Below are 23,117 nucleotides of genomic sequence, written 5' to 3'. Positions count from 1 at the left end.
ACTAACTTCCGGGATCCCGGATCCGCATGCATATGGGGCCAAAGTTCTGACCATAGAGCAGGCGAGTGCACCGAAGAAAAGACTCCAGAGAACGTATATTACGTAGCATAAGATGTATTCGAGGGAGTCTGGTAGATTGACCTTCACCATGAAGTCTTTCCACTGAGTCCACTGGATTAAAAAAAAAAAAAAAGCGCAATGAGACCAACATAGAAAAGCTCATTAAAAGACTACTACTACTAAACCCTACATGGCCCTCGTTCATATTTATCTGCGGAACTTCTAATGAATTGGTACATGACTTACAAGCGGTTTCCGGGCTGTTAGGCCATGGTCTAAGGCATTTTCTTCCTGACGTTTCGCTCTCATCTGTGACAGGCATCTTCTGAGGTTTAAACGGACCTAGGTCTCCGCTACACAAGACCTACGTTCATTTAACCTCATCACTGTATTACATGTGCGAAACATGAATGTTTCGATTGTTCAATGTTCATTGTTCAATGAAGTAGAACTTCTTCCGCCACCTATCAAATAAAACTGTTACAATTTTTCGATTAAAATCAGTGACCGGATTTTGATTGGTGTACCGTATAAAAAAAACTATGATATGATATTAAGTAATATTTTATAAGCAAATAATATTAATTAAACTAATGCATTTGCTTCGAAATTTTAACTGTTGTTATTTTTGTACGGTAAAAAACATAAGTAAAATTATCTAAGTGCAATTTTTCTAATCATTATGGAAGATTCTATGCGAGTTTTAGTGATAAGATTTTACCACACACAAAAAATAACTGTTAAAATTTCGAGATGAATTTGATAGTTTAATTAATAATATTGCTTATAAAATATTTACTAATGGCACATCATATTGTTTTTTTTCCATGCGGTGCATTAATCAAAATCCGGTTGCTAATTTCAATCAAAGAATTGCAACAATTTTATTCGATAGGTGGCAGAAGGATCTCTAGTTCAACGATGTCTTTCTCATAAATAATATAATATGTACTGTATAATTATTGTATCATTATATGTAATGTGTAATTATTGTATCATTATATGTAATGTGTAATTATTGTATCATTATATGTAATGTGTAATTACTGTTTTAAATATTTTCTAGAAGGCATATTTTTTGCTGATGAAATTTTATTTTTACCCGTTTATTGGTTATGGACAAAAGTGCCCAAAAAAGGCACCATTTTTTCGTGGTGAATAAGTTTACAAAATATGGACGTTTAGAGCCTGAAAATGCATAGGTGTACATAGAGTTTTTTTTTTTTTGCTGGGCAGAAAAAATATCCCTACATTGTATAAGGCAGCGTGTTATTTTGCCATTCCACACAGATATCGAAATTCTGTGACTAGAGAAATAGGTCTATGCAGGTGAAATAAAAGGCAACGTGCCTCCTATCTGGGAAAAATAAGTTAAAGGGCACATTTTTCATGTAAGAATAATTTTTTTTCCTTTTTACCGCGAACATCTCGGTGCTCATCGTGCCCCACCTCCATCCTAGAGCTACTACTAAACAACACATGCACCTCGTCCATATTCCTCTGCGGAACTTCTAACGAATTGGTAGATGTTGGAATGTGGTGTGTGCGTGTTGTGAACCTAATGTGAAGCTTGTTTCTGTGCAATGCTTGTTATAGTGCTACCATCTGTCACCGGTTTTTTGAACTATGAGTGAAGTATAAGGATTGAAGATTTTACCGTTGTAGGCTTGTTACTCTCTGTAGCGATACTTTTTAACGGGGAGATCGGCTTGCATTCGTGCCTGTGGAAATTGGGAACCACAGTCATCCTGAAGCTATGCCCAGGATGTCTAGGCCCACTATAGTGAGTGACGTATGCTTGAGCTGACCATTTTAAGCAGCTTGCCATAATGTAAAATATACGGGCACAACCAGTAAATTGACATCAGAGTTGCCAATCGTTAACAAATTTCAAGCCAAGATTTCATGGAAATGTAGCCAAAATGTGAACCAAGTATTAGAAATTATGCTGTCATCTAGTGAGCATAATCTGAACCGAACTTACAACTATTGGTGGCCATATAGGGATTTTAGACCAACTGAACCAATGATGAAACTGATAGACTTGGGGCACTGTCACCGTAACTACACTTCTACGTATTACGAGTCACGGCAACAATGCTGTGTGACGAGGATCCTGTTGACCCAGTTATTTGGATGCCACTGTAGTCATTCCACAAATAAATCACACTAATACACTTTGGTGAAACAAGGGGATATATATATATAGATAGATAGAGAGAGAGAGAGAGAGAATGCGATTATATCGACTAGCCTCGATACACTCGTTGCCGTCGAAGAAGGTCAAGTTCGACGACCAACAGCACTGTTCCTTGTTCAGCCAGAATGCTTGAGGACATACGCCTTCTTTCAAGTCGTACATCCATCCCTCACCGATGTCGATAACGGCTGCTATCGAACCTACAAAATGAGAACACACAAAAGTAATGCACACAACAATATATCGAGCAGTTTGAGTCCAAGAACGGATTGGTGCACGACGAAATACCGTATTTTCATGAGTTGAGTAGAAGCATGAATTAGCGCTCACAAGAACGTACTACAGTATCTATTATGCATGTGATATTATCAAACAGTGACATCACGCACCTGCAGCAACTCCGACAAGGAACACGCAAATCCAACCGGTGCAGGCGTCGTAATAACCATTGAGGAGTCCGCAGAGATTGGACGACATCTTCCTGTCGAGGTACTCGCGCCTGTACTTGTCTCGGGCCAGGTCCCTTTGCCAGTCGATCGTGTGGAAATCTTCATACTGGCCGACGCCTCTCGGAAATTCGTCCACTTCGGCGTAGGCCTCTCTTTTCTCTAGACCTACGAAAAGATACAATAAAAGCAAAAAATAATGTATTATATTGACATTGAAGGACCGGATACATCCCGCTTCCCATCTCAAGGAGATAATGTCTTATATTGCATACTTGGTGTCTTAGAACTCTACCGTCAAAATGAAAGGGGTACTCGTCAAGACAATTACTATTACTTATATCGGGAATACGTACGCTACCCCTCCCCCTTTGAAGTCGCTAAAATACGGAAACCTTGATCATATATTGAGTACCGAGCGAGAAATTTCTTCCTTTCAGTCACAACACCACCACCCCCCCCCCCCATTTCAGTAGAATATGTTGCGATAAATGGGATAAATCCGGTTATTATATACAACTAGCCATAATACCCGGCGCTTCCCGGGTTTTCTTCAATTACTGGGAGGATTGGAAAAGTGACAAACCATTATAAAGGAATAAACTGTTATAATGGCAGCATTAAAGATGTGACAAACCATTGTAAAGGCATATACACGTCTGAAACGTATTGTTGGGAACCTCGGTAGCCAAAGTAAACGTTCCGAAAGTGATTGTTGAGGCCCAAAATTATTTTTGTCCGACAGTTTTTTTTGCCCATTTCGGGCATTTGACCAGCTCTGACGAACTTTTAAAGTAGCCTACGGTTCAATCCCGGTCTTGTTTGGTATATATGCAAAATCTGGTGACGATCGGTCTAAAACTGTAGATTTGTATAAAGAACATACATACAGACTTTCACATTTATATATAAGACTACTACTACTTCACCAAACACCAACTCTGGCCATATCGCTATATTGCAATTTACTGCCGTTAGTGAGATGGGTTGGAAGTGAAGGCGCTGTCTATCGGTGGTCGCCTCGAGTTCTTTAGGGAACATATCTTATCTATATCCTCCCTTGGGTTCGAACCCGGGACCCTGACAACAACCTTCACGGTGCATCTTACCACCATGCCACTCGGGCACTATATATAAGACTAGCTGTAATACCCGGCGCTGCCCGGGCTTTCTTCAATGAGGCTTTTTGGATCACGTGATATCCCCCCTGTTTGAGAGACATACAAACCGTGTCTAAGTTCACCAATATTGATACTTCCTGCGCGACTCATGAAATAAACAAATCTAGATTTAAAATAACGTAAAAAAATATATATATATATATATACTGTATATATATATTTTTTTTCTTTTTTTAAAGGGTGCTAGGTATTTTGATTCCCCCTTGAAATTCAAGTTATCTATCTCTGCCTGTTTCTGCTTCAAAAAATGCTTAATTAAAGCTGTGGAATTTTTTCGATTTACGAGCTGATAATTAATTTTAAAACAACCTAAACTGTATGAATTTATGCAGTTGAATATTAAAAGACAATACGGAGACATTAATTTTCAATGAAGATATAAATAAAAAGTTGAAATGAATGTCATTGCATGAATATCCAACTCAAAAGTAGGTCCGGCTAATTACTTCATATTTGATCTTCTGAGCTTCGTATCTCTAAGCGAACTCAATATTTCAAATATCAAGAATTCAATATAATTTTTAAAATTATTGATGTGACAGAAAACCCCACCAAATTTACGCATTTCTACAGTAAAATCGGCAATTTTAACACTGATTTCTATCAGGATCACTCTTTTCCTGACCATCAAAGCGATGCTGATGATGATTACGACGTCATTCAAAAAACCTCATTACTGAGAGTATATTGAAAATGTGGCAAACCATTATAAAGCCATAAATATTGTACATATACTGACAGCGTTGAAGAAATGACAAACCATTGTAAAGGCATATACACGTCTGAAACGCATTGCTAGGGAACCACGGTAACCAAAGTAAACGTTCGGAAAGTGATTGTTGAGGCCCAAAAACCATTGTTGCCCGACAGTTTTTTCCCATTTGGGGCACTTGCCCTGCTCTGACGAAATTTTAAAGTAGGCTATCGTTCAAGTCGGGTCCCATTTGGTACATATGCAAAATTTGGTGACGATCGATCTAAAATTGTAGATTTGTAAAGAGAACACACACACACACAGAAAATCAAATTTATATATATACATAGAAGATAACCGACTGTTATGTATAATCTCCTAGCATTTTGATAAGTTTGACAAATTTTTCTAAATTTATTACTTTTACCGGCGATTATGGATTATGTGCAATACCCAAGCGTCGCGTCGTTGGTAAACATGATATAAATTGTACTATATGATATACTATACATGATAATTCATACATATCGGGGTACGAACGTAAAATTTGTTATCATTATATCGGGGTCCGACTATATTCATTACACACACTAGACTCATTTGGAATTTTTTTAATATTTATCAAATTCATCAATCACACTTGAGCATTATACGTAATCACAAATAAAAGCGATAAATTTCAAGTATTTATCAAATTTGCCAACGATACTTGGTTATTATGCATAATCGCCGGTAAAAGTGATAATGTTTTCAGTATCTATCAAATTTACTAACGACACTTGGGTATTACGCACATTAAGCGGTAAAAGTTAAAAATTTATCGAGCTTACCAAGACGATTGGTAAGTATGCAAATGTGATAAATCGGTTATTATGCATACTTACCAATCGTCTTGGTAAGCTCGATAAATTTTTTTATCGAGATTTTTTTCGATTTTTTTTATGCTCACTCCCAGGATTACTTTAGGATATTTTTTTCCCTCCCTTTTTGGTGCCAGTGATTAAAATCCTATGCAAACATGCGCTGAACATGAAAGTCATTTTCTACCCTAGGTTAGAACCCTTTTGCGTTGTCTTTACGTAAAACAATCTACATACAATTGTCGAGTGGCAAACTTCAAGAGGGCGATTTGCGTTGAAATACAAATTCAAGAGCCACAACAGGCAAAATGCGCAACGAGGTAAATGAGAACGAAAGAAAGAAAATAAAATACAGTGAAACCTCATAGACTTAAGATATAGTATTATTACTCTGTGAAGAAAGAAAATAAAATACAGTGAAACCTCGATATAACAATGCTCTGCGGAACAAGAAAAAATATCGTTGTAGAGAGGCCATCGTTGCACCGAGAGGTAGCATTATCATCAGTTGTCACCAAATTTATGCTGTTGTCGATATCTCTTTTGAATTGGCGTTGTTGGTACCACCATAAAATGCATTAAAATGCATTTATTCTCAACAAAAAGTCATATTTGATAAGTTCAGTGTCTCTCAAAGTGTGCGTCGCGGCTCCTATGGGCATCGGCTAACCTTTTTTAGGGGTGTCGCGGCGAGCTGGGCGATACCGATTTGTGCGCCTATTTATATTTTGAAATGGTTTTTTATCAATGAAAATATATACTGAATTATTCTAGGGTGCCGCAGATGAACAATGAATTAGGGGCAAGGGAGCCGCGGGTGACTAAAGTTTAGGAACCACCGGATTAGTTGATAAAAGAAATTTGGCCTCAGCTGTTACACCCTGTAAATTCATGTCAAAAATATGGATGCCAAATATATCTAAAAAGTACAGCAAATACCCAAAAATGAAAGCGCATAGACATGATTTATCGTAAATATACAGGGTGGTCCAGAAGTCCTGACACTCATTTGAAAAAGTATTTTAAAAGAAGCTATTTTAAAGATGGGGACAAACGGCTTAAACCATTTGAAAGAGAAGGTTTCGAAGTATTCTTTTTATTTCCATCTACTTTACTTTTATCCTCACTTCCATTCTTTGTGACACCAATTTTACAAATAACGTGGCAAGAAATGCTGCACAGGCTTGACACCCTCCGCTTCACTGAAGGCGCGCATACAGAAATTTTGTTGTAAAGAAAAAAAATATTTGAAACCTTCTCTCTCAAATGCTTTAAACCGTTTCCCTCTATCTTTAACAGCTCTCAATTTTTTTTTCCAAAAGGGGTCGGGACTTTTGGATCACCCTGTATTTCTTACTTGTCTGAGTGAATCCAGCGGTATCTTCCAAGATGGTGCCCGTCCCCGTGATATGTATGAAAGACCCTTCGCTGCTCTGTCTCCTGTTGAGCTTCTTCTTTCTCCTGGATATCCATGTCTTCTTCTTGCGGATGTGATCTTTGACTTCGCCATCATCTGGTAATGGGTCTTCGGTGTCTCGCTGGTTCTCGAAGGAGTCTCTGTCCCTCGTCGCTTCGTAAATCCGGACGTTTCTGACGCTTGAAACTAACGAAGCACCTTCTGCCATTGATGGCGAAACTTCTTATCTCCTTGTTTTCAGAGCCCGACACAGAGACAGGGAAAAAGTCATGTTTAGTAAGGAAGATAGAAAGAGAAATGCGCTATTAAAATGATTCGAGTACTACCTACAAAGCTATTCGAGAGACGGACCTGCCTGCCAACAAAGATAGCGTTATCGACGTATTTTAGTAGGAAAAGGGCGCCCACATTTATTTGAGGACCACTCGAAGTAATCGAGATAATCACGTTTCTGGAATGAAAAAAGGCATTCCCATTTCTGAATATTTATCGTCTCGGTCCATTGATCGATCATGTGCCGAACGTTGTGAATACCAGGAAAATGTTTACTTGTTCCTCATATTAGATCAGTGTTTCCTAAAGTGGGCGATAGAATGGTCCGGGGGGGGGGGTGTCGATAAAAGCTACGGATATAACATAGGATTCTATAAGTCCGCTTGAGTTAGGGGGCGATGAGAAAAAAAAATTTCTGAAAAAGGAGGTGATGGAACAAAAAGTTTGGGAAACTATACATTAGATGATGTGACATAGAGGGGTTACCCTGATTTTCACATGGGCAAGTGGTAATTCTACAATGCGAACGGTCTATCCTTTAAAAAGAATCTAGCCATAACGAGTAACAGACTTTACAAATTCAGATCGTGACCTAAAAGAAAAAAGCATTTAAAGCAAGTTTTTTTCTTTCCGTCTCAATAGGGAGAAATAATTTCGATGGGCGATATTTTACTGCTGAACATCGTTGAATTCATTGGAAGCGAAAGAAAAAATAACGTCTAATTAGATTTCGCCATTTGGCTATTGAATTGCAAAAAAAATGCTTAAACTTACCCGAAACGCTCACTATCCGATATTTTTGCTTAAATCGAAAAGACGATTGAGGTTGAAGTGAAAAAAGTGAGTACATACAAGACCCTCAATCACATTCCGCATCTGTGGCATCTTTTCACCTCTGACATTGTAAATGGAAATAATATCGATACTTTTTTCTCATCAAAAAGCTCCGCAGCTTTTTTTGGTGATCGCAGCTTATTTTTTCCATCGTTTCACAAGTGACAGCTGCTACCGGTACGGCTTTTATGCCACCGAAACCATTATCATCACAGCGCTAAAGCCCGTATTTCGGCCTTTGTTAGCATTGATGCGTATAAATGCATAAAATCAAACAATTTCCAGAATAAGCGCATATTTTTGAGAAGGCTTATTTAAGCTCAATAACTTTTTTTTAATAATTTTTTTTAAGTGAATATATTTTATTCATAATATTTTCCTTACATTCGGGTTTTTTTCATCACATTAGGGGAAAACCCCGCTATATGTCTATCGCTATGGGCAATTTCTTACCTAGTGAGTTGTGCCGGAAGTGTAAGTGTGTGTACAGTTTGAGTGCATATCTATTGTTGCGGCTGATTTTTCAGTGCTGCCATCTATATTTCAGAAGTGAAGTGAATGAAGTGTAATGATTGAATTGGTTTTGTACCTGTTTGTAGGTCTGTTGCTCTCTGTGGCGAAACTTTTTTCATTTTCATTTTCATTTTATTTTATTAAATAACAGTTACATTCTCAAAAAATTACACTACCCAAGAGGCAAGTGGCTGCCAATACTGGGGTTATAATCATGAAAAAAAAATCAAAAACTAATATAACCTTTTCATGGGAAAAAAATACATATATATATAAGTTCAAACACACAAATAATCATGAATACAAAACAAGTTAATTAGTGGTACAAGTATCCTGAAATTAAATAGTAAATCATTATGTTAAAATAAAAAAAAGGGGGGGGGGGAAGAAATGTATATACATGTACATATTGTGGCTGGCTTTCGGAGTGCTACTTCAATTAGACATTAAAAATTAGATTAATAAAAAAGTTTTGCAGTTATGGAATTATGTGAAAATAAATTTCAATATCATTTATATTGAGTGAAGATATTCTTTAAGCTTTCTTTTGAAATGAGGCAGATTAGTAATTGTTTGCATTTCATATGGTATTGAATTGAAAAACCTTGGCGCTATGAAAATGAAGTGTTTTTAGGGATAATGAAGTGTTAAAAGGGATATCGGCTCGCGCCTCGAAGTTGGAAACCACTGAAAACCAACTTCGGCCGACCACCACTGTGGCGCCAGTGTGGTTCGAATCCGGGACCTCACGATGCGAGTTCGTCACAATGACCACAGTGCTCCCTGAAGCACCAAGAGTGCTTTCAGTGCTTCACTCAGTACAAAATTGCAATTATGCAGACTTCAGGTAAACGTATGGCAACGTTGCCATAAGGGTGCTCTTCGTTTGATGATAAACAGGCATCTGATGAAAATTGTTTTTTTCATCTGACCAATCGCAAAACAATAGTGTAGTTCAAGCCACTTATGTGCATAAATACAACCTGAGACTCCGGAAAACTTGACTTTGATACAGTTTATCTATTCTCCTGATGATGCCAACCACTAGTGTTGGGGAAACGTTGAGAACTAACTCAAACGGACGACGGTCTTCGAACCCAAAAAAAACAATTTTCATCAAATGATGGCCGCGAAAACCTTATCAACTAAACAGGCATCTCTTCAACCTGTTTCTTGCAAGCACCATGATGCTCCAAGCGTGCTCTTGGTGCTTTAAGCACCAAGCGTGCTCAAAGCGAGCCCGTGCCAGATTTCGTGCTCACGAGCGCTTGATAAACGTTTCAATGAAACACCCTGTGAAAATTGCATTCAAGAATTATGCAGATTTCAAGCATACGTTGCCATAACACATACACGCTCAACTCATGGCCCGCAGGCCTGGTGTGACCTTCGGAGTAATACGATGTGGCCCGTGACCTCATACCTTGATTTTGTGAAAATGAACTAAGCGGCCCATTTCCAGATCACTTAAGTGATCCGCGGCATATTGACAGATCACTTAAGTCACATGGGGAACAGTTCCGGATCACACAAGTGACCCGCGGTACATTTAAACATCATTTAAGTGGCCTGCGGCAAATTTACATAGCACTCAAGTGACCGCAGCACATTTACAGATCACTTAAGTGCCCCGTGATACAGTTCAAAATCATTTTAGTGGCTCGTAGCATGTTTACTGGTTACTTGAAAGATGCAACGCACATTCACAGATCACTTGGGTGTCCTACCAGTTCCAGATAATTTAAGTGGCACGTGGTCCATTCACAGATCACTCAAGTGTAGCTGTCGAGTGCTTAAGTGACCCGTGACACGTTTTCAAACCAATGAAGTGGCCCACACTCTCCCAAAGGTTGAGCACCTTTGCTGTAAGGGGTGCTCTTTGTTTGATGATAAGTATAGGCGCGCGGAGTGCTCGCGACTCGTGAAAGGTCTACAAGATCGCCCGCATCCAATCGCATTTCATGGAGATTTGCCGATTACGAAATTAACTTGTCGACATGAGTCAGGTGCAGAAATGAAAACCCATTCAACACCTTCACGATCACGGACGTAATATTGTGCCCAAACGTCAGTGGAATAAATTCAAACAAGTTCTCTGTTTTCTCTCTTCACCATCGCGAAGCTTGTTGTATACCTATATACCCATATACATACACCTATATACATGTGTAATGGACCTATGGTGCCTATATACACGTAGGGTGAGGATGAAAAGGGACTAAAATAAACTCTCCTTATCTACTATACCTTTTTCTTTTATATATGTCACTACCAAAGCCCGAAGTTGGCCACTGCGTGAACTGGCCGGTCCAGTTGATCCTCGTCCTAACCAGATGGCCCCCTGCTCGGTCTCAATGAAGACATTTCAGCAGGTGATCGAAGAAGACCTGGACCATCTGTGAATGTATGTGTTGTGAACCTAACGTAAAGTTGGTTACTGTGTAATGCTTACTGTGCGTAGTGCTGCCATCTAATGCCAATTTTTTTTAACTGTGAGCGAAGTGTAATGATTTAATAATGGTATCGTTTTAGAGAGAGGGGTCTGTTGCTCTTTGTGGTGAGACTTCAACGTCCTCGAAGTTGGGAATTACAGAAAACCAACTTCAGCTGGCAACTGTGCCAAATGGTGGGGTTCGAACCCGTGTACCCACGATTCGAGTCCGTAACTATGGCCACCACAACTACAATTGGTCCAGTTAATTCGGGCAATGTCCGAATTTGAAGCTTTCGCTGGGCTTTGGACAGGCCCTTTTTTGTCTATTCCTATATATGGTTCACTAAGATATCAATATTCAGATTCCTTTGATCGTTAGGGTTACCATACCAAACCATAAAAATTATGGTTAGCTTTGAATAATTATAAATGGGCATATTTAAATAATTATCAAAAAAAAAAAAACGTCAACGTGGCGATGACAAAGAATCATAGGGACCGATATATTGGGAAATATATAGGGCTCAATATAAATGTATATACAGCAAAACCTCGATAAGTCGTCACCTCAAGTTATCGAAAAATTATGACGGCTTAAGCGGAGTGCCGTCAGTTTTAATGTGCAATGTTGCGAAAATCGTATAAATTTAAATTAATATGACATTTATTAACGTATGAATCACAAAATAACAATATTAATAAAATTTACAGATTGCGAAAGAAAAAATAATAGCAACTTTTTATCTTTTTTATCTCTTATTACTTACATTATTGTGGTGAAATGTACTCATGGCCCCCCACAAGGGGTGGGCTGACAAGGCTCCAGCCCTGGGGCCCGGGACGATTTTCACAATTTTTTTGCTTTTTCACGCTATAAATTCATCATGAAGGGGCCAAGTGAAAGTCTGGTCGGGGGGGGGGGGCCCGCAAAAGATCCCAGCCTAGGGCCCTGCTCCAGGATGTGGGGGCCATGAATGTACTGTACACTTTGATTCATACCAGCAATTTTTAATTTAGACTAACAGAGCAACTGTTAGAATAGGTAGCTTTTCTTCATAATAGAAGCTCTCGATTGCACATTAATTTTACATATACATCAAATTTAATTGTAGTGTTTTAATTCTTCACCAGTAGTTCATGATACAACTACAAAGTAATGTCGAACACTTTTGACTTGGTGGAGGGGCAGGGAAAAGTAAACAGAAGACCTCAGCTTGGGAAAGAAGGATTTTTTTCAACAAATATATTTTGTGTAAATTTCAAGCCCTAAATTAGTAGAGTCCATGCTTTCTATGATAATTTATCCGTAGCCGTTGCGCTTTGACTTTAACTTGATTAATTTGATTCTTCGATTTACATAATTTTTTGTTTCCTTGCACTATATGTAATCTTTGAAGTGCTTACGTTGCTTCTTGCGACAGAGCCTGGGTGTCTTGCAGTTTCTCCAGTAGAGCCCATGACATGCAGAAATGAGATCTACCTTGAACAGTCCTCAAAAACCTTAGTCGGCAAATGAACTTCCCTAGCGTAACTTTCGTTACTTAAACTGTTCCGTTTGGGTACATAGGATTTTATGGTGACTTTTAAGCATATGGCAATGCTTTTAACAAGCGCTTTTTTTAATGGGAGCCATAAAAATAGTCTGTTCCTCTTCCTTATACTTTTTCATAGTGACGACTTAACCGAAATTAGCGACGAGTAAACGAGGGTTTAATAACATTGTGGTTTATGAGAGCTGGAAGGGTCTGAAGAAAAATGACGACTTAACCGGAGTGACGACTTAACGAGGTTTTACTGTATATATATAGAGCTGGCGAAAGCCCGAATTTCTGACATTGGATGGGTGAACTGGACCGGTCAGTTGACAAACTTCGGGCTTTGGCAGTAACATTTTTTACTTCCCCCTTCCTTTTCCTAGCGTGCGGTTAAGTTAGGACGAGGTTACCAGATTCGTCAAATAAAGATCACCCGAATTTGTTGCCAAAAGCATGCAAGTGAAGTGGTTAAAAAAGAAAAATTGTACAGACACGAGATCAGATTAATCAGACTTTTTTAGTGTGATGAGAAACCAGCTATACAGCTTTTCTAACATTTCTTCCCAACGGATATCGGCGGACGCCCTTTCGTGGACGATACCGGTTGGCAGTAGCGCGACGACGACTATACCTCAGTCATTGGCTACGTTGACCAGGGCCTTGAGCTCGGCGTCACGTTCGATCGCCATTTTGAAGTCATGGTGAGTGATGCGGGTCTTGTTCTGCTGGGTTCGTTCCCTGGCGGCGTTGCACGACAGTTCGGCGATCTCCGTCGTCACGTATTCCAGCACGGCCGACATGAAGATGGCAGTCTTAGGATCGACGGTAGTGCTCTTCGTCTCGTTCTTCAGGTGCTGCAGGGTGATGTTGGCGTCGAAGCGCTGCTTGAAATAGTTGTGGCGCTGAGCGTGCAGGTCCGGCCGTAGGGCCGACGGCACGTCCGGGTGAGGTGGCGCTTCGCCGAAAGCTTGCTTCTTCTTAGATTTGACGGCGCCTTTCTTGGCGGTGGGAGTCTTCCTGACAGCCGTCTTCTTGGCTACCCGTGGTTTCGTGCATTTTACTGAGGTTCTGGCCATCACCAACTGATGCTAATGGATGATTCTTCTCTTAGTTATGGATTTCCTTTTTTTTAAGGAAAACTACCCTTCTACGATCCTCGGAAACTTGCGCTAGCTCGTCGTATACAAACTGCTGTCGACGCTGGTAAATTTTTCGGGGGGCCGCGATGGATAATCTACGATGAAACCTGACCTAGAATTCTAACTCATGAGCTATATCTCGCACTGATCAGGAAGACGGGTTCTCTTTCTTTTATGAACCTAACGGGCAAAGTCTTTAAATCGGCTGAATGATTTGGATGACGTCAACACGGGCCACTTCTTCCCACGGAGTTTACTTTCTCCAGGGGCGGCTTAAGCAAGGGGGCAGAGCCGTTCTTAGGGGGTGTGCGACAGGTGCAGTCGCACAGAGTCCCGCACTCACTGTAAATTATTGGAGGATTCGACCAATTGTTGAATAATTTCTTGCGTTGATTCTGAATTTATATCAAGTGCGGGATTATTTCTTTCAATTGTTTTTAATTCATCAATTCTAAAATTTCCATTAGCTTCGGGAATTGTTTCCTCCCATTGGTTTAAAATCCACCTTCAGTGCTGAATTCCCATCAATTTTTGTGTTAATTTACATTTAAAATTGTGTGCTCAAAATTGTAGTTACTCATTTTTACTCGTCTTGATCTGGTCCCTTACCCTCTAGATCACTTTTTGGTCGCTCACCAGGGCCGTCTTAAGAGCATCATAGCTTCCTCCCCGGGCAAAGAGATTCTTCTGATGCCCTGCCCTTCTACCTGGCTAGAAATATCTGATTACCAGTTTACACACATGCGCTAGAAAGTTATTACCAGATCTCATCATCGCGAGGAACCCCGGACCGTACCAACATTTTCTGCTGTAAAAGGTGTTGACCGTACCCGGGTGGACCCATGTGTTACGACGACATTGTTACTCCCGTGCTTGCAAACTTTCTAAGTCAATCTGAGTTGTTATACCAGGGTACCCTATGGTAACCCCCATAGGGCCGCAAGTGGATACTTTGTCAGCCGAAGCAAACACGTATTTTGGCGCCCCGTTTATTGTACGTAGAACGAGCTACTAAATTTCAAACTCGGCGCCCCTTCTGGTCCAGCGCTCAAACTCGCCTTCTCCCCAGAGTTGCAGCCCTTTTAGTGAGCGAGTGACTGACAAAATGAGTGCGCGATTGACTTTATGAGTGAGTGATGATCGACTGAGTGATGACCAAGTGAGTGACACAACTCACATATTATTGAAGAAAGGGACGCAATGTCGGGAGTGAAATATTTGGGACTGAATGCCAAACTCATGATCACACCAATGCGGTTATTCACTTGGTCGCTCATTCGGTCAGAGCAGGCAAGGGGGGGGGGTGAATGAATGTCCAACTGACTTGATCACTCATACGGTCACGAAAATGATCACTCATTTGGTCGCTCATACGGTCAGGGCAGGCAAAATGTCGGAGGCAAAGTTTCCACAACTCGTAAATGTCATGACACATGGTCACCGCTCATACCAGACTGAGAGCATGGGGTGAAAAGTCCAAAACTGATCAGGCGGACCAACATAAAATAGCGCTGTTTCAAGCGGGAAAGAGGGGGTAAGTGATTGTAAATAAACATCATTTGAGAAGAAGCTTTCGCCATTAATTTGCATCAATTCAACATCCATATCAATTGAATTATTTGACACGAACAAATTGAATTGAACTAAAATAACTTTGAACTAAATTAATGTATAAATAAAGTAGACATGATCCAATCTTTTTGGATAATGATGGTAAATAAGGAGACATCGGGCCTTAGGAAATTGCTCTCATCAGCATGTATGTTATGGTAAATCGGTTATTATACGTAATAGCTGGTTATTATGAATACTTACCCATCGTCTTGGTAAGTTTGATAAATTTATCACTTTTGCCACCGAATATGCATAACATGCAAGCAATATTGGTAAATTTGGTAAGTACTGAAAACACCACTTTTACTGGCAATTATGCATGATGACCAATCGTCATTGGTAAATTTGATAAATACTTGGAATTTATCACCTTTATCTGTAATTATGCATGATACCAGGACTGGACAAATCGCCAGGAAAAGTTTTTAGGCAACAAAAAATTTCTTACCCGAAGAAAAAGGTTGAGATAATGCTTCTTTTGACTTTTTTCATGGCGTAGTTGCCCCTCTTTCATGTTGGTGGACATGCTGCAGTAAATTCCAAACATTTTGGGTTGCCATCAGCTAGCAATTTGGTAACTACACACAAAAAAAATTTGCTTGACACGTGGATAACTCGACACCTATTATTCCCTTATACATTTTGGCTGATAATGAACCAATATGATATTTTTCAAGGGAAAAAATGATATTTAGGCAACTTTTATTTGATTTTTTGAAAAAAAACCACTTGGTTAAAACCAATGTGGTTTAAACCAAACAACCCTGAATGAAACAAACAATATTTTTCCCACTAATATTATTTATTAACATTAAAGTTTTTTACACTTCTTAAAGCTTTAAGCAGTTAAAAGAATTAAACATAAACAACAATTTTTTAGAGTTAGCTTTAGTAAATATTGCACATCAAAATGGATTTGGTCTCACCAATCTGACAATCTGTTAAACAGAGTTCATTGCACCTACACATCAGCTTCTCTAACTGCATGGACGTCACTGGCCAGTATACCAAGTAATCGAGTCTCGGGACAATGTCTGCTCAGCATCTCATGTGATGGAGGTTCTATGACGGCATCAGTCCTGCTCCGCTGTCCCCTTTGAGGTTTCCCTTCTCCACGTGAAGCACACTAGACCAGGTTTCTGTGAAGAGTCGACATCCTGAAGAGAAAGCTAATTCCCCACCTCTCTCTTCCCAGGGCTGTTAGGAACAAGAGCCCTAGGTCCTTGCATTTAACCTAGTTAGACTGTAGACTCACCAGAACATAATGATCTACATGAGGCAAGACGCCTTGTTGAGTGCTGAACTTTGTGTGTATTTTTAGATCTGCGTTTTTCTCTGCACAGTGGTGGCTTTTAAAGAAAAACCTCCATATTCCAAGAACCAATCAGACAGCAGAATCAATAGCCTATAAAAACTTAACATACTGAACAGTAAAACTCATTTACATATCATACGGAATAAAACACTATTTTCAACTTTTGACATATGGAAGTTGACAACATAGAAAGGGTAAACATTGAAGACCTGGCCAGGGTCTGCAACAATAGGTCTATTGCACATTGAAATTCTCATGAAATTATTGACCGTGAAGTGGTCCATGGCCCACAGACGGCATGAAGGTAAAAACATTGCACATTTTTCTTGTATAATATATTGCAAAACAATGTTTGTGGAGTCAACTCAAAACATGATTAATTTAGGGAAATTTATCAAATTTATGCCAACAACGTTTGGACATTATGCATAATCAGTGGTAAAAGTGATAAATTTATGAAAATTTATCAAACTTTGCCAAAATGTTCGGTGATTATGCATAATTATTCAGATTTATCACATTCGCCATAGCATATACTGTATGTAGATCATACTCAGTGAGGGGTGCCAAATCAAGGGTAAGAAAAAAAAAGAATAATTTCAGAAAAATTAAAACAAAATTTTTTTTTTGTTTGTAAAATTCAAACTATGGATATGTGGTGTCCCATGCAGATGACCCCCAAGAATTGGGTCAACGACCTTGAGTGTGCTACGTGATCCTGCATACTGGAGACGACCGTCTGGAAAACAGCAGCAGAGAGTCATTACACACGAAAGTGTGAGGTTTAAAATTTCTATGTCTGTCTTCCTTTTTTTTATTAACCAAGATACTTATTATGTGTCGTCCTAATAAATGTTTATTCCGAAGTGGTGTCTCCGTAAATGTATCGGGTGGAATAATTTTCAAAAGAAACTGTGATCATTGATGCCACACATCATTCTGGGAACGCAACCAGATAAACAATGAATACGTGTCAGTTTAGAAAGAAGTGGAGGAATACAAAGCCCAGGATAAAAGTTTGGTGATTAAACTGCTCGTTTTCACCATATTACTTATGGCGTAAACAAATCTGTCTGGGTCATTTTACTGGTGTAGCTTATGTAGTGAAACCCCTGATGCGGTTTGCGATGCTGCAGCTGTCCAGTATTTTAGCCCTCAAACAGAAAGAAGTTGACCCCCCCCCCCCGTGTTGTTGTATGTGTAACAAGGGATGACAAAACCCAGGCGCTAGGTTGCCTTGGAGAATAATATTGGTATTGATGGGTAAACTTTTCTGTGTACGATTACTCTGACTACAAATATTGGAGTCTGAAGACAACATAAAAGTTTTGTGATCATGCCATTATTTCCTACAACATAAGGAGGGTCTCAGTAACAAGCCCCAGAGAAGTCTGAAAGAAATTATTTCGGATATTATGGTTGGAAATGGTTGAGCCCTACAAATTTTTCTCTGGCACCCAATGTTTTTCACACAAATGTGTCTTAAATCATCGGGTCATACTGGGTACATTCGCAAAAAGTTAAGTCATGCAATACTTTAAACGCTCATACCTCAAGAGGTATTCAAAATATATCAGTATTTTTTGTCTGCGGTTGGATCTCCTTAACACAAATCCAATAATACCTTTCTGGTTTTAATACCTCTTCCGGTCTGGGCACCATGCTCGTGGCCCCCACATTTGTAACAAAATTGTTTTACGCTATATCTCATGCAATTCACAACAAAAATGGAGGATATTGGTATCGTTTGCTAGCTATTCCAAAGACAAATCCGATGATAATGACAGTTTCATTGTGTCAGTACTTACCACATGATTCAAGGCATAAAAAATGTATTCATGCCAGAACTTGCGGCTGTGTCTATAGCACAGCCTATCCTAATTTTTTTCCTATTATATTATTTTTGTTAGCCTATTGCCTCTAGCCCCGGTGTGTAGCATAAAATTCCAACATATATACATACGTGTTTAAGTTTTATAATTTCTCTATTTGATAAAATGGAATTTTAAAGAGTTTTCTGTCCATTATCTGACCTTGTAGTCATTTATCAAAACAAATATAATTGTAAAATGGATTGGTAATGTGCTGTTTTTGTTTTTTTTTAGAAAAAATGATGAGATCTATTCGAATCGACAAAGAACTCAAAAGGTTAAGGGATAAACCTTTAGCGGGAGTATCCTTCTGGATAACTGATGGCAATAATCACTTGCAAGCGAGTAAGTAATCAACTGGAGTATTGCTTTCTTACCATACCTTTGCGGCTCTTTATTTGTCACCACTAGCATGGTATCCAATAAGTTTGAGGTGGGAAATTGATTTGTTTTTTCAACTTTGAGTTTCGAATGTAAGCCAGTCTTCCATTTGAAAAAAGTCTCCCAGCAGGTAGGTTTACCAGACGTCCTCTTTTAGGAGAGTCTCCTTTCTCAATATTAAGGATACCTGGATTTATGCAAGTCTTACATTCCTTAATGCAAGTTTTAAATAAATGTCAAGTACATTAGATCCCATATAATAGGTTTATCAATTGGGACCATATAATATCAACATCTTAATGGAAAAGATTTCTTATACAGGATCCACCTTACTTGACATGTTGGAACTGTGGTTCTATATCATCATCATCAACCATTTTCAATCCACTGCTGGATGAAGGTCTCTAAATTTTTCCATTCTGCTCTGTCTGATGCTTTAGCCATCCAGTTGATTCCAGCCACTTTCCTGATCTCGTCAATCCATCTTGCGTGGGGACGCCTTCTTGGACATTTAACACCACGGGGGTACCACTCTAGAATATTTGTGGTCCATCTGTTGTCCTGTCTTCTTGCAATATGTCCAGCCCATTTTCATTTCAAGCGTTTGATTCTTTCCATGATATCATATACCTTTGTGTGGTTCCTTATCCAAGTGATTCGTTTTCTGTCTCCTTGTGATGCCTAGCATACATCTTTCCATGCTCCTTTGTGTTGTCTGTAGCCTTTGTATCTTCTTGCTTGTAAGTGTCCATGTTTCAGCTCCATACGTCAGTGCTGGTAGTACACACTGGTTAAAACTTTTCTTTTCAAGCATAATGGCATGCGACTCTTCAGAATTACACATATTTTGCCAAAAGTGCTCCATCCAATTCTAATCCTTCTGTTTATTTCATTAATGATTCCGTTGTCAATGGTAATTTCTTGTCCCAGGTATACATTCTACTTCTTCTATCTCTGTGTTGTTGAGCAAGATTGTCCTCTTCAACGCAAAGGGGTTGGGCATAACTTGTATCTTTTGCCGATTCATTTTCAAGCCTACCTGAATACCTGCCTTCGCCAATTCTTGTATCATTTACTCTAGTTCATCTGGATTACTGCTGATAACAACAATGTCGTCTGCAAAACGCAAATGGTTGAGAAATTCTCCATTTATTTTAATTCCTTTTTTATCCCAGTCCAGTTTTCTGAATACTTCTAAAACAGCAAAGAGTTTTGGTGAGGTAGTATCACCCTCTCTGACTCCTTTTCCGAGTTTAATCTTTGCTTTTCCATTATCCAAATGAATCATTGCAGTTGCTTTGTCGTATATTTTCTTGATGATATTGATGTAAGTCTTCTCTACCCCAATTACGTCTAGGGTTTTAACAACAGCAGATGTGAAGACAGAGTCAAATGCTTTCTCAAAATCAATGAAGGCCATACAAAATGATAACTCTTATTCCTTATGTCTCTCTATAAGTTCCCTGATTGTTTGGATGTGATCCATTGTACTAAATCCACTTCAAAATCCTGCCTGTTCTTTTGGTTGAGCTTCGTCCAATTTGGATTCAAGCCTATATGTCAGCACTTTGGTGAAGATTTCATAAATTACTTATACAAGACTGATTGGTCGATAGTTCTTGACATCCTCTTTTTCACTGTTTTTGTAAAGAAGAACCATCATTGCGTTATTCCAATCTTCAAGCACATTTGATTTTGTGAGACAATTTGTGAACAAGGCAGCTAGCATACTCGCAAATTCTTCTCCTGCGTCTTTAATAATGTCTATTGAAATCCCATCTTCACCTGGGCATTTCCCTTTCTTCATACATCCTATAGCCTTGTAGACTTCCTCTTTCAGCACAGGTGCTACTTGTACAAATTCGGCTTCATTTTCTTTTCTTCCTGCTCTCTTTCCTTTCTTCCGATCCTGTTCTTCATGTTTGTATAGAGTATTATAAAATTCCTCAACAATAGGCCTACTAATGATTTCATTTCCATCTTTTGTGACGGTTCCATCTTTCCTTTTTAGTGCAAAAATTTCCTTTCTCCCAACACACAGTTTTCATTTTGCATTTTTTTAAGCTCCTATTATCTTCCAATGCTTTCTTTACAATATCGCAATTGAACTTCCTGACATCTTTTGTAATCCACTTTCGTACTGTCTTGCAAAGTTCTGCATATTCCACTTTTGATTTAGGGTCATTATTCTTAATCTGAAATTCTCTCTGGTCTTTCATAAGTTTCTTTGTTTCTTCTGTTATTTTCTTCACCGGTTTGATTTCTTTTTCTCCAGCGACTTCTTTTGCTACTTGTTTTAGGGTAGTGGTTCAAGTTTTGTTCATCGTGGTGACATCTTGTTCATCCTCAGTGGTGTTATACAGCAAATCAAATCGGTTCTTCAGCTCTAACTGGAATTTATATTGATGACAGTTTTTCTATTTTTGATAAGTTTCGCTCTTTCCATTCTAGTGTTAAGCCTTATTCTGCATCTAACCAGTTGATGATCGCTTCCTGTATTGAATTTGTTGAGAACACTGCAGTCTTGGATCATATGCTTCTTATTAGATAGGATGTAGTCGATCTCACTAGTTGTTCCAGTTGGGCTTCTCCAGGTCCACCTTCTTTGAGGTTTCTTCTTAAAAAATGAATTTATGATGCATAACTGTTGACTCTCTGCAAATTCGACGAGTCGGTTTCCTCTGTCATTTCGTACACCGTAACCATGACTTCCAACACACTGAGCTTTCATCATTTCTTCTCTCTCCAATTTTGGCATTGAAGTCACCCATTACTATCTTGATATGATGGTTTCCTTTACTATGCAGCTCGTCTAGTTCTTCATAAAAGTCTTCTACTTCTTCCTCAGAATAGCTTGTTGTTGGTGCATAGATTTGTATAATCTGTATCTGTTATCTGCTTGATATTTGCATAACTAGCTTTGCAACTCTATCAGATGTACTTATCTAACTCAACGATGTGATCTTTCCACTTTTTTTGAATGAGAAATCCTACTCCACTGGTTCTTCCATTATCTGTTCCCCTGTAGTAAAATACATGTTCACTGGCAAGTTCGATTTTCTCCTCCCTTTCTTATTTCACAGGTTCCTAAGATGTCCCAATTTATTCTTTCAACTCCTGCAAACGATTTTATTAGTTTATTGACAGAGCTCATACTTCTTTTTTAGAGAGTTTTTGGCTGTAATCCTCCATGCTGGCCAGTGTGGGTTGGCAGAAGCCCATCCACGTCCGTTCACCACGTGTTAAACAAGGCTACTTACAGGCTGCACCACGAGAAGGTGCGGATTGGACTTTAAGCCACTACTCTTAGGCAATTAAAGGGTCTTCTCCTAGTTAACAAGTAAAGACTATTCAACAGCCTGTGGTTCTATATATATATATATATATAGAACCATGGAAAAAAAAAAAAAATATATATATATATATATATATATATATATTCCTCCCTTTATATATGTTACTGCCAAATTCTGAAATCAAACTGACCAGCCAATATTCAAATTTCGGGTTTTCGCCAGACTTTGGATGGCGATATGGGAAGGGGGGAGGGAAAATCAATGACGAAGCTGACTGATCTATTGTATATGCACATGTATGAATTGGCATCATCATCCCCCAGTTTTCATTATTCAGTCTCCCAGCCTTTCATGTCTATCTTCACCATCTATGTATCAATCGGTAAGACATTGATATTTCGATTCCTTAGATTGTCAGGGTTGTCATAGCTAACCATAATTACAAATTGCCATAATTATCACAAAGAATATGACCATGTGGCGATGATCTCGAATCATAGGGATCAATATATAGGGGGTGACCAAAGCCTGGCAAAAGTCCTGAATTTGGACATTGGTCGGGTCAGCTGGGCTGGCCTGGATCCTGCTTGTAACATTTTTTTTTGAAAAACTATCATGAAAAAGTTTTTAATCAGGAAAACACTTCAAACAAGAAATCTCGATGAGAAAAAAGTAAAAGTTCCAACCACAGAAATCAGCCATTCTAAAGGGAAACATTATAAGCTGGATCCAGTTTTTTTGTATGTATGACATAATGTAGCATTTTCACATAAGTTATTAGAATAGGGTTTTTTAACTGTTCATTTTATGATTTCAGCAGCATCTAATCAAAAAGTGAATTTTTGCTCTGGTTTGGACAGATTGAATCAACATTTCATACCGTTGAGCTGCTAAAAGCACAGTTTTCTATGCAACTGATTCTAAATTTATTGCAGTAGAAAAAGAATAATGTAACATTCATAGAAATTTTTTGTAATTTTCTAAAGCTTTTTTTTTCATGTATGAAGCATTAATAGCATGGAAATACACGAGAGTTTTTTGAATCGACGATGTC

The 23,117-nt window shown here is 38.8% G+C and overlaps 3 protein-coding genes across 10 annotated transcripts in view; 1 reads left to right on the top strand and 2 right to left on the bottom strand.

Annotated features, from left to right (window-relative positions):
• The window catches only part of LOC149067427 (H(+)/Cl(-) exchange transporter 5-like), a 36,696-nt gene extending 28,703 nt beyond the window's left edge, over positions 1–7,993 (bottom strand). The window contains exons 1-5 of one of the 2 annotated variants that reach the window (XM_089252625.1): positions 7,906–7,993; positions 6,799–7,088; positions 2,650–2,874; positions 2,315–2,460; positions 7–171 (exon numbers count right to left, since the gene is read on the bottom strand). In XM_089252625.1, coding sequence (XP_089108751.1) covers positions 7–171; positions 2,315–2,460; positions 2,650–2,874; positions 6,799–7,066 — 804 coding nt within the window. In that variant the 5' untranslated portion in view covers positions 7,067–7,088; positions 7,906–7,993. Of the gene's footprint in view, positions 1–6; positions 172–2,314; positions 2,461–2,649; positions 2,875–6,798; positions 7,261–7,905 lie in introns of those variants that run through there. The other variant, XM_089252624.1, reaches the window with a different exon arrangement.
• A 5,086-nt stretch (positions 7,994–13,079) lies between these two features.
• LOC149067426 (uncharacterized) lies at positions 13,080–13,523 on the bottom strand. Its single transcript, XM_089252607.1, has one exon. The coding sequence runs from the start codon at positions 13,521–13,523 to the stop codon at positions 13,080–13,082; it is 444 nt and encodes a 147-aa protein (XP_089108733.1).
• A 1,564-nt stretch (positions 13,524–15,087) lies between these two features.
• Positions 15,088–23,117, top strand: part of LOC149067425 (ubiquitin-conjugating enzyme E2 T-like) — a 29,357-nt gene continuing 21,327 nt past the window's right edge. The window contains exons 1-2 of one of the 7 annotated variants that reach the window (XM_089252689.1): positions 15,088–15,120; positions 18,621–18,731. In XM_089252689.1, the coding sequence (XP_089108815.1) occupies positions 18,626–18,731 (106 nt within the window). In that variant the 5' untranslated portion in view covers positions 15,088–15,120; positions 18,621–18,625. Of the gene's footprint in view, positions 15,482–16,543; positions 16,820–18,620; positions 18,732–23,117 lie in introns of those variants that run through there. The other 6 variants (XM_089252687.1, XM_089252691.1, XM_089252690.1 and 3 more) reach the window with 6 other exon arrangements.

This window comes from Pholcus phalangioides, unplaced genomic scaffold (genome assembly GCF_987345545.1).
Source record: "Pholcus phalangioides strain wild (caught in Gottingen) unplaced genomic scaffold, Ppha-v1.0 ptg000030l_1, whole genome shotgun sequence".
Taxonomy (NCBI): domain Eukaryota; kingdom Metazoa; phylum Arthropoda; class Arachnida; order Araneae; family Pholcidae; genus Pholcus; species Pholcus phalangioides.
Note: the sequence above shows the minus strand (reverse complement) of the source record. Positions and strands in the feature narration are given on the sequence as shown.

Coding starts and splice junctions, on each gene's coding strand:
- LOC149067426 (XM_089252607.1), bottom strand. CDS start 13,523: ATGGCCAGAACCTCAGTAAAATGCACGAAACCACGGGTAGCCAAGAAG.